This window comes from Microcaecilia unicolor, chromosome 2 (assembly GCF_901765095.1).
Source record: "Microcaecilia unicolor chromosome 2, aMicUni1.1, whole genome shotgun sequence".
In the NCBI taxonomy this organism is placed as follows: Eukaryota; Metazoa; Chordata; class Amphibia; order Gymnophiona; family Siphonopidae; genus Microcaecilia; species Microcaecilia unicolor.
The window spans coordinates 120295158-120311582 of NC_044032.1; the positions used below are offsets into that span (position 1 = coordinate 120295158).

General features: G+C 40.1%; 1 protein-coding gene across 5 annotated transcripts in view; it reads right to left on the reverse strand.

Annotated features, from left to right (window-relative positions):
- The window catches only part of IQGAP2 (IQ motif containing GTPase activating protein 2), a 589818-nt gene that overhangs the window by 23826 nt on the left and 549567 nt on the right, over window positions 1-16425 (reverse strand). For all 5 annotated transcript variants that reach the window (XM_030193260.1, XM_030193262.1, XM_030193259.1 and 2 more), the window contains 2 exons: window positions 9792-9879; window positions 7016-7228 (listed from right to left, as the gene is read on the reverse strand). In XM_030193260.1, the coding sequence (XP_030049120.1) occupies window positions 7016-7228; window positions 9792-9879 (301 nt within the window). The remainder of the gene's footprint in view (window positions 1-7015; window positions 7229-9791; window positions 9880-16425) is intronic.

Here is a 16425-nt window from a genome sequence, read left to right on the forward strand (position 1 = left end):
TATATTTTTTTTTTGTTGGGGGGGGGGGTGAGGAGGATATATTATGATACATCGTGAACAAATGCTTTTTCTTGAGTTTTAGAAATAGTTTTATTAATGATTAAGGAAAATACATGTGAAGGTACTTGACAAGTTAGTATTTGAAATAAACATATTGGGACGTCAGAACAGATTCTTGGAAGTTCTAAGGGGACCAGATCACTTCTCGAGTATTAGTGTGCTCTGTTGCCCCAGTGCTCATATTTCTTTGGTACATTGCGTAGCGTGAAAGGTGAACATACAAACAATAGCTGACAATAGCTATGTATGTAGTAGGCACCTTCTGAGCTTCAGTAGCCTTAAGGTAAACTGTTGGTGAACTTCAGTTTTTTGGCTTATGGTTACATATGTAATACCAATGGAAAAATAGAGATTAAAGTATGGCAATTAAGTTAACATTATTTCTTTCTTAATAATTATATAAGTACTGTGAGTTGCTGAGCTGCTCTTTCATAATTCCTCTTTTACTTCCAATTTATTACCGACTGTATCTAATACTATGTAATGATCATACCAAATTAACACCCTGTAAGCCACATTGAGCCTGCAAAAAGGTGGGATAATGTGGGGTACAAATGCAATAAATAAATAAATAACAGAAATTTTGTTGCAATAATTGCCTATGTTTTGACTTATTTTTTTGCTGTACACTGCCTTGAGTGAATTCCTTCAAAAAGTCAGTAAATAAATCCAAATAAATATGTTTACACAACTGGGTATAGACTTCACACATATGCCACATGTATGATCTCTGTGGTACATCAGTGTATAAGGGAGTAGTAGTGTAGATATTCAAAAATTGTACCTGTCATGAGGGCATTAATATTCATACCTGCTGTTTCTACCAGTCTGATTTTATCCACAAATGGACCTTTTCCAGAGAGGGGAAGGCGGTAGAACTAGAGGACATGAAATGAGATTGAAGGGGGGCAGACTCAAGAAAAATGTCAGGAAGTATTTCTTCACGGAGAGAGTAGTGGATGCTTGGAATGCCCTCCCGCGGGAGGTGGTGGAAATGAAAACGGTAACAAAATTCAAACATGCGTGGGATAAACATAAAGGAATCTTGTTCAGAAGGAATGGATCCTCAGGAGCTTAGCCGAGATTGGGTGGCAGAGCCGGTGGTGGGAGGCGGGGCTGGTGGTTGGGAGGCGGGGATAGTGCTGGGCAGACTTATACAGTCTGTGCCAGAGCCGGTGCTGGGAGGAGGGGCTGGTGGTTGGGAGGAGGGGTTAGTGCTGGGCAGACTAATACGGTCTGTGCCCTGAAGAGGACAGGTACAAATCAAGGTAGGGTATACACAAAAAGTAGCACTATGTTACTATGTATTAAGGATATTAGCCTGATGTAAAAGTATCATTTAGTTTATATAGTGTATTGTATGATTTATTTAGTGTTTCCTTCTTAGATGGTAATGAAATGTATTTAAAACTCTGTAAGAGCACTCCTTGCTTGTTACCCTAATTACAATAACTGACTATAAATGAAGAGTTGTCCTAGGGGTGGGTGGGAAGACTAAAACTAGATCCTGCAGTGCCTGTTGGATTCTGTTAATGCTGTGGTACAAAGCTTTTAAAACTAAGTGGAAAAGACTATGGATGTTGGGCTAGTTGCTCCCTTTACCTTTTCTCTCTCCATCAGGTCTGTAGGAGTTAGTCTGCAGCATTCTCCTCTGTGAACCAAAACTGCCTATGCTATATAATCCTCTTGAAGCTACTGTGACACTACCAATATTTCATCAGTGTAATATTATGAACAGCATCTATACTCAGTGCGTTACTGAATTCTTCTCTCTTGCATGGAGAATGAGCTGGTGAACTACAGGGAATAGTTTGGAGCAATTGAATTGCCTTAAAACAGTATTAAATGAACATTGCTTGCAATAGCAAATGTTGTACATGGCTGTCCCTAGCTCCAATAAGGCAGGAAATCTTCAGAGCTACACCTGGCTATTCCAGGATAAAAAGTTCACCTCTTGTACAGAGAGTGCCTAGCTTAAGCTGCATACATAGTTAGCTAAAAGGTGTTGAGTACTAGCAGAGGAAGAAGCTACAGCACATTCCCTCCTCTTAATTTAGCAAAAAGGTAAACATTCTGGCAGAGCGTGTTCTAAGAAAAGAAAAAAAAAAGCTGAAAAGGGGGCTTTATTTTTACCTGTGCAAAGCAATGGCAGATTCTACTGTGTCAGGGAATGACGTTAACTGAGCAGACTGAACAAAACGTTCAAGCCAAACTAGATGATGTTGGGAACATAGATGAGAATGGACAATCTACTAATTCAAAGAGAACACGCAAGCTTACAGAAAAGGCCAGAGAAAATTATGAAATAGAAGTAGACAAATACCTCTTTCTTTTGGACAAGCTCTGGTTTAAAGTGGAGAAAGATATGTTTGAGGTTTCAAAAAAAGGCAAAGTTGATCGCCTCCATATAGAGGAATTACAGTCAATCTATAAGCAGTACCAGTATGTCAGAAGAATACTGCCAATTTCTAAAAAAGGCACAGTAGATAGTATAGTCGAGAGAGAGAGAGAGAGATGCAACCTACAGATCTCACATGCCAGGCCATGGTGACAGAGGCAATAAAAGACAGAACATCACACAGATCCTGCAGGGGAGAATGAATCCCAATATTCTGGCACCTCTAGACATATCTCTAGAAGTTCTAGAACTTCAAAATCACACAGGATAAGCCATTCCAGCAGGTCCACTACAGGCTCTATTGCTATCAAAGTGCAAATGGAAGCAGAGGCCATCAAATCACAAGTTCTTCATATTGAGCAGGAAGTGGCCCTGAAGATAGAGAAAAACTAGAAGAACAAAAAGCAGGGGCTGCCACTGAATGCAGGAAAACAGAATTAGAAGACGAAGGGGAAAAACTGCTGCTGAATGTAAGAAGGCAGAGTCAGACATTGCCTTGGAGGTGCTCTAGAAACAGAAAGAGGCAGCTGCTATTTAGGCCCAGGTTAAGGTACTTGAAGCAGCCACAAAGCAGGATGGCGCGGAGAGCCAGCTAAGCCACACTGCCTTTGAAGAACATGAAAAGCGAACTGCAGCCTATGTGAAGGATCATATCCTAGCACATGGAAGCACAGAGTCACAAAGTCTGACTCAGATAGTCATCAGATTCTGAGAAAGTACGTTCCTCTATACCAGAGTCTAACTCACCTGAAAGAAGCAAACCTAAGGCAAAGCACGCTAAGGAGGTGAACTGTCACCGAAGTGATCCACTCTCGCATGCATATGGATGCATTACCATTGGCTCTTTTTCCAGGAAAGTGCATGCAGGGAAACACTTCATTTCAACACAGACTCTGGCACCACACAGTAACTGGGCCCAAATAAAGGTTGAACAGTTTACCTTCAGCTAAACACACTGTGATTAAGCAAGAAGCACTCAACCAGCCACACTCCAACTCCAGAAAAACTAAGGCAGCCAGCCAGATGTACCTATTGCCACCACGCTAGAAACTTCAGTGTTATGATTTAGCAACATATATAGCTTGCAAAATGATGGTGAACTTGGGGCTTACCCAGTTCAATAACTGCTTCAAAAAGTAAAGCAGGTGGAAATCTGACCTTAAAGATGTCACAGCAATTATGAAGCCCATCCCAAAGCAAGAAATGACCTGATAATAAAATGGTGGGAACTGAGGTTTGAAAGAAATGTGGGGCAGACTTGACCAGCTTCATGGCAGCCTAGAAGCTATCCAACAGGCAGTGGGGAGGAGTAGCCTAGTGGTTAGTGCAGTGGACTGAGAGCCTGATGAATTGGGTTCGATTTCCACTGCAGCTCCTTGTGACTCCGGGAAAGTCACTTAACCCTCCATTGCCCCAGGTACAAAATAAGTACCTTTATATAATATGGAAACCACTGACTGTAACCACAGAAAAGTGTTATATCAGGTTCCATTCCCTTTCCATTTATGAAGAGAATAAGGAGTTTCCCAAATGTTACAAGTAGAGATAATGACAAGTTACAAGAATTAGATCTCCTCCAGAAACTGGAAGTCATCAAAGGTGATCCAAATCTTCAGGCCTGTGGTACTTGGATACAGCCTGGGGCATAAATGCAATTATAAAAAAGCTGCTGTATGACATGATAGAAATGGTCAATAGGCACAAAGTATAAAGAGGACAACCAGGAGATGTTTCCTCCTTTTACAGTTTTCAAGAAGTTTATCTGAAATTTGGCAAAGAGAAGAAACTATCCCAGCTTCATGTTTGATGTGCCTGAAGCAGGCAAGACAGGCTACTTCCTGATTGAAGGTTAAGAAGTATAGCAACACCAAGAAGCCTATAACTGTACATCTGAGAGATGCGTCACCCACAACAAACCCACCATTTGATTGTCATCCTACTACAGAGAAAGTAGAGGATCCAGACTGACAGTGTCCTATACATATGAAACCTCATTCTCTCAAGAAACATCGAGGGTTTAGGGACAAACCCTTGAGAGAATGTAAAGAACTGTTGAAAAAGAACAGAATTTGTTGCAAATGTTGCTCTTCATCCAAGCATATGGCTAATGACTGTAAAAAAGCCATCAAGTTTACAGAGTGCAATAGTGACCGGAATGTCAGTGCCTTATACCTTGTCAAGTGTAAGACAGGAACCCCAGCCTCAGAGTCAAGCCATGGCGAGGAGGAGGACACAGAGCAAGCATCACCACTGGATGTTACTCCAAACTGCACACGTGTGCGAAGGAGGCTGCAGTGCGAGGTCATGCGCCAAGATATGTGTAGCTGAAGTATATTCAAAAGAATAACCAGAAAAGGCAGTAAAGATGTATGTCGTCATAATTCAGCAGAGTAACCATTCCCTGGCAAGGACAGAATTCTTTGATTTATTTGACATCCAGGGAGATTGCTATCCCTACAACCTCAAGACCTGTACAAGGATGACAAAGAGGACGGGTAGAAGAGCAAGTGGATAAGTGATAGAAGCGATGGATGGCAGCAACAAGACTCATCTACCAACTCTGAGTACAATCACATACCTGATAACAGGGAGGAAATTCCCACACCAGAGGTTGCACATCATCACCTTCATTTGCAACCTACAGTGGAGTATCTTCAACCTTTGAACCCAAATGCTGAGGGCTTACTCTTGGGAAGGCCTCAGTGGTCAGTGTACTGTCCTCCTTGAACACTCCTTTGCCAGATATATGTTTGGCATAGAGGCTGTGTGCCCTGAATGTAGGGGGTGTGGGTTTAATTCCCATTGTGTAGGTTTGAGGTTTGTTGCTGTTTTATTTCCCCTGCTATAGCGGTTGAAATGTGCTAGATAGGTCTATATACCTACAAACCAGGCTCTAATAAATGCTACAAATAGTTTTCCACATACAACAGTCCAAACTCGCCACCACTACTCAGGATAAAGATATGTTCAAGATATATATCAATTCTTAATTAACAGACCTCAGCAGCACCATTCCGAGCTCTCAAGCGTTCATTGCTCTAAGATTTACATGCTCACTCCTCATTGGTCTTTAATCTAAACTCTTCAAACTGCTTCAGTTATAGGACTAAAGAGTAAACTGAGCTTAACTAGTATACTTGAAAAAATAATCAGCAAGGGGACCGTGTTATCCAACACTTGCTGTGTTTCGCCTCATGTCTTTTTCAAGGATCTTAATCATGGAAGCATAGAATGATGGTGATGTCTGCGGCATAAGGGGCAAAGAGATTGGACCAAGGTATGTGTGTATTATTACACTGGGCAGTTTTGTCTTGGTTGCTAGAGAATGCTGTCCAAAAGAGCTCCCCCCCACCCCTTCGATTCCATGTCATCTCATAGTTTGGGGGTTGGCAGAAACACATTCTAGTAGATATTTGGGTTGTGGACACACTGTAAGAAGGGTTGCTGTATACTCAGGCCTTGCCTGAGGCACAGGAGAATCAGGAGCTCTGTCCCAGCAACACTGTAATTTGGCTCCCTGCACAGAGAACTAAGGAACATTCCTCCATGTGCACAGATATATATGCATGTTCTGCATGTGGAGGGAACGTCCTGTTGTTGATGCGGACGTTTTTCCAATGCGGAGTTTAGTACTGTCGCTGCATGTTTTGTGTAGTGTACTGTGTAATGATTGGCGGAAATGTTTACCTCCAGACGTTTAGGAAGTTTTCAGTATATCCTCTTTCAAAATGTTTTTTTTAGTGTATTTTCAAATATCTTTTAGGTTTTTTTTTTTTCCTTCAGATACTTCAGTTTTTAAAATGTTTTCCAATAAACATTTTGCCATTAAGAAAATACATATTTTGGTGAAAAAACCCCGAAACATTCCACCAATATGACCACAAGCAGAAGCAATAGTTCCAACATACTGGTAAATTAACACTGAAAAAAAAATCAAGATGAACTGATATGAGAAGAAAACCTGAAAGCCTGAATTCTGAAGGATGTTAGATGTGAGTGGATTACCATTCCATCTCCTTTTCTCCCCCATTGTTTCCAAATTCTCTTCTCATATTCCTGACTTACACACTTTGTTCATCCCACACCCACTCCACTGTTCTGCTGTATTTCTGCTCTTAATGCTCACTGTTGTCAGTTTCAGGTTTTTACTATTGTGTAGACCTCCCTAATAATCTCTTCAGGTTTAGGAGTTGAGTTTACTAAACACACATCTTCATTAAAAGAGGCAAATTAAAGGCAATAAAGTTAGATACAATGCAAAGTAATGAAGTCTTCAAAATCTGGTGAAAAATGTGATTAGTCTATAAATATGGTCTGAAAATAAGGTGGTGGGAGTCCTCCTCCCCTCCTTGAATACAGACATTCATCCATCCATCATTAGGTCATGGGGCAGTGTTAGAAATGGCTATGCATTTACAGGAATTTGAGGCTTTAACTCACCGAGTGCCAATATTTCTTCTAAACAATGCATCATTTTATAATCACGCAATGAGCCACAAAATAACTTTGATTTTAGTCAAACACACAGAAAGACAGTATAATAAATGTTTCAGAAACCTTAGCAATGTCATTGATGATTTCCTGGTGCTTGGATTCTGCTGACACTAAGCCGGCCTGTTCCAGTGTCCGGAGGTTCCTCAAAATCTTCCTTTTCTTCTGCTCAAGAGGTAGCTGACTGTCTTCAAGGACCGATTGACTGCGCTTCATTTTGTCGGGAGTTTTGGCATCGAGGGTTGCGCGCTTCTCAATCAACTTCAAGTGTTCCGAGTCCTGAGGGGATGACAATCAATATACTTATAATGCATCCCCAGACATATAACTTAGATTTAGCTCACACTTTTTCAGTAGTAGATCAAGGTGAATTACATTTCAGTAGTAGTGCTTACAATCTAAAACCCAAGTGAATGCGCTGTGTCAGCATTACTGTGCGGCTTTGTAAACAGGGGTATAAGTTTGTACGTAAGGCAATGGAAGGATAAGTGACTTGCCCAAGATCACAAGGAGCAGCAGCGGGATTTAAACCTGGCTTTAGCTGGTTGTCAGCCCAGTGCTCTAACCACTAATCTATTATTCCACTCCACTATAAAATAGGAAACTGGGAAAAAATAAAAAGGTGGCTGTTCTGATTAAGATTACAGATTTTTATATCTATATGCAAAAGCAGATTTATTAGATTTCTTAAAGCAGTATTAGAAAAACATGAACGATAAGAAACTGGTAATCTACAAGAAATGCCATAGAATTCCTATTTTATCCTTGAGATTTCTGTGATTATTCTTACAGGACAAAGGCATTTATTTCAGAAGTGATATTTGTTTTACACATGTATAAACTGGCATTCAGATGTGTATATTGCATACACGTCCAAATTCCGATTTTACAAAGCTGGGACTAATGTGTCTAAAACTAAAACGTGCATATGGCAAGGGGGTATGATCTGGCCATGTTTTGGGAATGCAGGTTCATGACCAAACAGACTGACATCGGGATATACACCTGTTACCTGGAACATCTAGGTTTCAGAAAGGTACTCATATTGAACAGTGCTCCAACTAAAGGGGTTAGGAAAGATTATCCCCTTAATCTCCCAGTGGTTTGTGGGAGAAACTGGACACATGGAGGTATATATAGTAACATAGTAAATGACGGCAGAAAAAGACCTGCACAGTCCATCCAGTCTTCCCAACAAGATAAACTCATATGTGCTACTTTTTGTGTATATCTTACCTTGATTTGTACCTGTCCTTTTCAGGGCACAGACCGTGTAAGTCTGCCCAGCACTGTCCCCGCCTCCCACCACCGGCTCTGGCACAGACCGTATAAGTCTGCCCAGCACTATCCCCGCCTCCCGCCACCAGCTCTGCCACCCAATCTCGGCTAAGCTCCTTAGGATCCATTCCTTAGAAACAGAGGGAAGATGATGGGCATGGAAGGAAGAATAGGGACAGAAACACAAAGGGGAGATGCTGCATGTGGATGGTATATGGACACAGAGGGGCAATGACAGACACAGGAGGGGGTATATGGACACAGAGGGAAGATGATAGATATGGGGAAGAATAGAACAGAATGGAGATGCTGGATTGGGGGCCATAGGGACACAGAGGAGTGATTCTGGACACAGGAGGAGGGGATAGTGTCAGAGTGGTGATGATGAATGTGGGGAGATGTTGGACAGGGAAGTATAGGGTCACAGAGAAGGGAGATGCTGAACATGGGGAAAGATAGGTACACAGAGATGGAGGATTGATGGTAAGTATGGGGAAAAAAAGAAATGTCAAATGGGCAGGAGACTCTGGTGAGTGAGTTAAGAGAAGAAAGAGGAAAACAAACTAGAGCCCAGGACCAACATGATTTGAAAAATAAAGACCAGATAAAAGTTGGAATTTTTTTTCTTTCTATTTTGTGATTAGAATATGTCAGATTTGAAATGAGTATCCTGCCAGAGCTGGTGTTAGACATGGTGGGGGCCCAGGGCAGAAATTTGGGAGGAGACCCCAAAGCCCACTACAAGGTTGTGCCTTCTTTAGCTTCTAGCAGGCTTAGGGCTCTCTCTGGCTAGGGGGCAGCTGCTCTATTTGTACTCCCTTAACACCATCCCTGGCATATGTGATCTTTATATTTTGCAAAGTATAGGAGGAAACGAGGTATGGCTTCTTGAGATTTTGGTTTAATTTATGTTCATCATTTTTGGTCAGCTATTATGTTTTTGGCATTTCTGTTCTGTGTGTGTGTGTGACAGAGGTATTCTGTTAGCATGAATTTTCTATGTAGCATTCTGTAGTAATTTGGCTTGTTCAGTTTTCCCAATAGTGGAGGGATATTTGTAAGGGAGGGAGGGGAAATGGGTTTTGTTGATCCTTGTTCTATATTGTTTGTGATTTATAAAATGACAGTTGTACAGAATATTGTTTCTTTTTATCCTTTAATAAAATGATTTACATACAAAATCAGAACTGTTCGAGACGTACATATGGGAATCAGACAGAGCTCATGGGGACGGGATGAGACGGGGACAAACTTTCTACCCATGTCATTCTTTAAGAACAGTACAACAGTTACTGCTAAGAAACAGCATTTGAGAAAACTGTGGGTGTGCTGTGGTGGCTCTCATTCGAGTCTCATGCAGGCAGCACTCATACACAAAGTAGGATTGAAGAGGAAATTCAGAGAACAAAAACCAACTTTTTTGGGGGGTGGGGTGGGGAGGGGGAAGGTAAAGAAGATACAAACAAAGGATGACGTAATGATGCCATAGGAATATGATAAAAAATAATGCAATAGTACTAAGAAACTAGCAGGGCGCTCATATGCAGTATAAGGTAAGACTCACCTGTTGAGAAGATGCTGGTGTGTCTAGGATTTCTGCAAGCGTCTCACCACCTTGTGTTCGAATTACATCCACTATAAGCTTTTTTGTCCTTAATAAGGCAGACAAATATCTTGATTATAAGCATGTTGCAACACGTTTGCATCAGAACAGCATGGCATAAATTCACATTATCAAAACGTATAGTTATGGTCAAAACTGATGGTTAAATATATTATGTCAGTAAAAATGTGAATAAGAAAGCATTTTAAAGACTATTGCTGAAGCAATTTAATAATGGTTTGAAATATGAGTCTTGGCAATAATACCTCTTATAACAATTCAATAAGTTAATATTTCTAACCTGTAACTAGCCCCAAAGGGTTCAATGCAGTTTACAAAAGAGAAAACTAGGAACACCATCACAGAGACGACAATAGATGAATAATCATTCAAAAACATTCTAGCAACAAAAAGGATTTCCTATAACAGGTATTCATTGTATAAACTTATTAAACAAGTCCAACATTTTTCTAAATCGATTGTGATTCTAATCAGATCTTAAAGTCAAAGCTAATGAGTTCCACCAGAAGGTAGCTTGATAAAAAAAAAACATGATGCTAATGTTCTTTTATATTTAACCACCTTGGAATGAGGATAATGCAACAGCCTGAAATATCTTGCAAGAACTCTGGAATTTCTTGTAGGTAGATCAATCAATTGAAACATATAATTAGGGGCAAAGCCAGATAACATCCGGTGAACCAATGAGCAAGCTTTTAAAAACAACACGAGCCCTAACTGGCAACCAGTGGAGTTTCAAATACAATGGTGTTACCCTTTCACACTCTTTGAGACTTTGAAGATCTGTAAATCAAATGCACAGCTGTGTTTTGCAACGTTTGCAATTTTTTTTAGAATTTGATTATTTGCTCTTATAAACATTGAAATACAATAATCCAGGTGAGCAAGCCCCATGTGGATTGTTCAACCAATCTGAAGGAAAAACGATCTAAATCTGCTCTTATTCTTCTTAGTTTCCACAAGACGGAAAACCTTTAGTAGAAACAGCAGAAATCTGTGATTCGAAAAGTAAGATAATGGTCCAAAATTACTCCCAATATTTTAAGCCTGGAATCAACTTTAAAGAACATTTCCTTTATATTCAAACTCTGACGTGATTTTCCTACATGGGCTTCCCAGAATCAAGAAACATCATCTTGTCCCCATTTAATTTTAATCTAAAATCTCTAGCCCATTGTTCCAGTACCTCTAATCCCAACACTATATCCAAATAAATATCTTGTAAATCATCATGAAAAGTGATAAAAACGGTAATGTCACCAGCACAGATGAAATTTCGAGAGCCCTTTTTGGAGAGCTTTAGACCTAGTTGTGCCATTAGCACATTCAACAATATAGGGCAGTGGTTCCCAAACCTGGTCCTGAAGGCACACCAGCCAATCAGGTTTTCAGGATATCCACAATGAATATTCATGAGAGATTTGCATGCACTGCCTCTGCTGCATTTAAATCTCTCTCATGAGTATCGATTTTTCAACCTAATCCACAGGGTTACTACTAAGTACAGTGATCATATGTTAAATATATAGTCCTTTAATCATTGAAGTCCTCTTTGTAGCATCTCTAAAACAACTTTATTTTTATTATCATCATTTAAAAACTAGCTAACTTACTAAAATCATCATGTGGCACAACCCAAACCCCCAATGAAGTTAACCATATTAACAAGTTTTCACTGTTTGGATAACTTTCAAACCACTTGAGAGAAATCCACAATTCTAGGAATAACATGTATAGAATGTTTGTACTTTTGGGAAGCTTGCCAGGTGCCCTTGGCCTGGATTGGCCGCTGTCGTGGACAGGATGCTGGGCTCGATGGACCCTTGGTCTTTTCCCAGTGTAGCATTACTTATGTACTTATGTAAAGCAGTGTTACAAGTAGACTCATAACGAGCCTGCTTAAGAGAAGGAAGAACTAAACAATCAGAGTCAAGTGAGCGAAGGGTGCGTGAAGGAGTGTACGGGATAACAGAAGGAAAATAAGCAGTTAGACATAGAATCTTAAACCAGGATCGGTATTTAATAGGCAACCAGTGAAGAGACGAGGAGTAACAGTCACACCACTGTGCTTTACAGAGAAAACGAGCTGCTGCATTTTGTAGTGTCTGAAGCCCACGAAGGTGAAAAGAAGACCTGCATACACCACATTAGCATAGTCTAGACAAGAGATCACAAATGCATGCATCAAAGTATGAAGATCTGAAAAGGTAAGGTATTTGGAAATATCAGGACCAGGTTTGGGAACCTCTGATATAGGGGATAAGGGGGATCCTTGGGGAACCCCATAATCAGGGACCCAAGGTTTAAACATGTTATGCATTTTGATCTAGTAGGTACGATTCTTCAAAAAAGCCCACAAACCATTTAAGGACCACTCCGCCCAATCCAATAAAGGCTAGTAGATCCAACAGTAAAGCGCGATCTACCAGGTCAAATGCACATAACCTGTCGAATTGCATAATAAGTTCTCATCTCTCTAAACTGATTTCTTTCTAAATGTCAGATATTAAAGTGATCATTACTGCCTCTGTACAGAAACCTCTTCTAAATCCTGATTGTGTTCTAGACAATATGTCATGATCTTCCAAGTAATTTGTTATACCACAATACCCTCCATCATCTTAGTCAAAAAGAGAATGGAGGCTATTGTGCGGTAATTACTTATGTCCCGTTTCAACTCAGGGTCTTTTGGAATGGGATTTAAGATAATATTACCTCCTTACTTAGAGAAAATCCCATTCTGGAAAGCTTTCATTATACATTTACCATAATAGTTCATAAACTCACATGAAGCATCCTTCATTAAACATGCTGGACATTTGTCTAAAAAACAACTAGATGAAGAAAATTTCCCGATATAAAATTCCAGAGCCCTTAATGAGGGGATAGAAAATTGGGACAAATTCCTATCTGCAATAGTTCCGTCTGTGATATCTTTGCAACTTAATTGACCAATTTGCTTGCTGATTCAATTATAAGGTGATCAATCTAATCCCTATATCTGCTACAAAAGGAGCGTGAATGGCAAAAAGTTTGGTAATCATCTACTCAAGTCCAAACAGCACATCTAAATACAGACACAAAAGTGTTAGCTCTACATACCAAATGGAGCCTCTAGCAGGGGATATGTTATAATTACCGAGATTCTTAGTAAAGATACTTTTTGGTCATTTACTTTATTTTCTCCATACCCAGTTTTAAAAATGGCTGTTACTAAAAAAGAAAAGAACCACCCCCCCCTCAACAAAACAACCCAATTGGAGTTGCTTTTTAAAATCAAAGAATGTCAACATGTGACCCTACCCTCATAACCAATCACACACAATAGAAGCAAATATGGTTCCAGTGGGATATAAAACCAAAGTCCAGACATTCAATTTCTCAAACCATCACTGTTGCCTATGAAACTGAAAAAGAATTCTATCCATCTGCAGGTTAACTATTGCATGATAACTAAAATCCAAACTCTAAAGTCCCAATCAAAAAGGTTCTCTCAGGGTCATTTCTGTTCTTCTGACAGCATGGTAATATTTATTAAACTGATGTTAAACAACATATTGTGATATACATTTTATTACAGGGAATATATTAATTTAGCACATACCAATTTTGTCACCAAAACTCCACAGCCCTTTCAAAATAATTACATAAAATTAAAATATACTTTGGTTGGTATTTCAATAAATGTTTTGGTATGCATGAAATATTACAATACTAAAAGGATTTCAATAACAAATCAGAACCCTAAAATAAATCTTCAGAACACGAAAATTCCAAGTTCTAATATACTTGATTACAGTTACTTATAACATTATATTTAGGCATGAGACTGCCAACTTCTATATATATAATTATTTGTAACCTAAACTTAAGATCTTTTTATGAGGATCCTGTATTTTAGAGATAAGGAAGTGTTTACTAAAACATGACCACAAAACACAGCAAAAATAATCTGAACTTCTATGGCTGCCCTCAGCATATTACCACATGTGGTAGCATGAAAGACCTGCCACCAAACAGGAAAGAATTTGGATCTGAATTGTTACACTTTCCTAAAAGTACTGAAAAAAATAATCTAATAACACAGCAGATTTCCTTATGGTTTTTTATGAGTTAAAATGAGTCTATTGTCTTGATGGATATTTACACAGCTTTTTTTATAGACGGACATATCAATGGGCAAGTGCTACTACCCTTTAGTTCAACAGCTCTTCTAATATCCTGTTACATAACCTAGACAATATTTTTTATTCTATATTTATAGCATGTACATACTTTTCAAAAATCCTTTAAAAAGAAAAAGCACATCATCAGATACATTTTTAGGTAATTCTTCATTTCAAAAGAGAAGAAATAAAAGCAAACCTATAAGTAATGCACTTAATACAGTGAGGGAGGGGGGATGAGGTGTGTCAAGAAAGGGAAATAAGAGGAGCCAGAGCCTCCCTCTGACAAAAGAAAAAACAGGCCAAGCATACTGACAGATTGTATCTCTTACCCCCATTTTACAAAGTCACGCCAGCGGCTGCCGCATGGCAATGTGGACACAGTCCATTCACGCAGAGGCGACCACAGCAATTCATTTTCGCTGTGTGCACCGATCCAGCAGGCTTCCCAATGCTGCGTCCTGCCCTTGCTGATATCAATTCCTGTTTCCTTACTGGTGGAACGTGGCAAAGGAAAGCCTGCTGGGTTGGTGCAGACTGCAAAAATGAACTTCTGCAGCTGTGTCTGAGGTACACTGAGGAGACAACACAGAGACAGGGGTAGATACCAGGCTGCCAGCAGAGGAGAGGGAAAGAAAGGAGTGTGGTGCTGCTGCTGGGTGGGCCGGAGTAAAAAATGGGTGGGCCTGTGCCCACCCAGGCCTACCTGTAGCTAAGCCACTGACCAAAATATCTCCAAACATCTGATTTTTTTTCCCCTTGAACCCCTAACCCCTGTATACTTGGCTGCTCCTGGGCACTGATGTGCTAGTAGTAGCTTGAACAATACTACAGCTAGAATTTGCATCTGCATTAGTAGGAGACTACTCCTCACTGGCTATTAATCGCCTCAGCTACCACAGGATAGATATCACCAGAACTTTCCATTTCTATGTCTTCCATATCATCATCTGATACTAACACAGAACTGTCTCATGACAAGAGACAGCTGCATCCAAAGTGGTTTAATGGCACATAAAAAGCTTATATTCTGTGTTTACCTGCACAGTTCAATGCAGATTACAAAATTCAGTAACTAAAATTTAATTGAAAATTTCAACTTCTCCTACATAGGCACACAATTGTGGAATACACTGCCAAAGACTGTGAAACCAATCTAAGACCATCTAAACTTCAAGAGATCATTAAAGACCTACCTATTCAGAAAAGTATTCCCCACCGACCTAACCTAGATGCCCAACTCTGCAACACAGCAAAACCATAGACTGTATTTGACATTATATATTACTTCCTATCTTCGATCCCTAGGCACCTAAATATACTAACCTTACCCGACCCTAAAATCAAATTATATTTGTTTCCATACCGGTCTTGGCGATCGCCTTTACGGTATGATGTAAGCCACATTGAGCCTGCAAATAGGTGGAAAATGTGGGATACAAATGCAAAAATAAATAAATAAATAACTTCAAAAAAAGGAATTTTAAAATTTTTTCTAAATTAGAGGTAGTGCCTCTCAAATATAATAGAAATGGGCAAGGTATTCCACAGAGAGAGAGAGAGAGAGAGATTGATACAAAATAGAAGGGGACAGATGCTTACACGACCTGACCTTTTTAACAGTTGGGAGATGACGCTACATTTGATTACAAGAAGAATAAAGATTTCTGCCCGTGAAAGCAAAATAGAAGGGGACAGATGCTTACACGACCTGACCTTTTTAACAGTTGGGAGATGAAGCTACATTTGATTACAAGAAGAATAAAGATTTCTGCCCGTGAAAGGTAACATATGGGTATATGCAAGTATGCCTCCATGAGATCAAGAGTGGTGAGAAATTCTCCCACTTGAACCAAGGCTATCACTTCTCTTAGTGTCTCCATGTGAAAGTGGGACACTCAGAAGCAGTGGTTTAGACCTTTGAGATCTAAGACCGGACAAAAGGTGCTGTCCTTCTTCATGACAATTAAGTAAACAGAGTATCTGCCTTGTCTCAGTTTGGCCTGGGGAACTGGGCCAATGGCAAGGAGTGCCAGCAAGGTATCTACGGTGGCCTGAATCTCAACTGCCTTGGTTCCATTTTGACAAGGGAGACTGCAAGAAGAGAAGAGCGACCGGGCGGAAGAACTCCAACTTGTAACCTTCCATAAGAATAAGCAAACCCCACTGGTCCAACATGATTTTGGACCACTCCTCCTGAAAACATCCTGCCACCGGAGGAAGACAACTCAAGTGGACCAGCCTCTCATCATTGCGAAGCTCTGGAGACACTGGGCACTCTAACTGAGAGGAGGCTTCCTGTCCGCACAAAAGGAAGACTGGCGTGCCTGAAAGTGGGACCTCTGACCATATTGCTGAAGACCAGGTCAGTATCGTCTGCTGTCTCAAGACTGAGAGCCCCCTGAAGA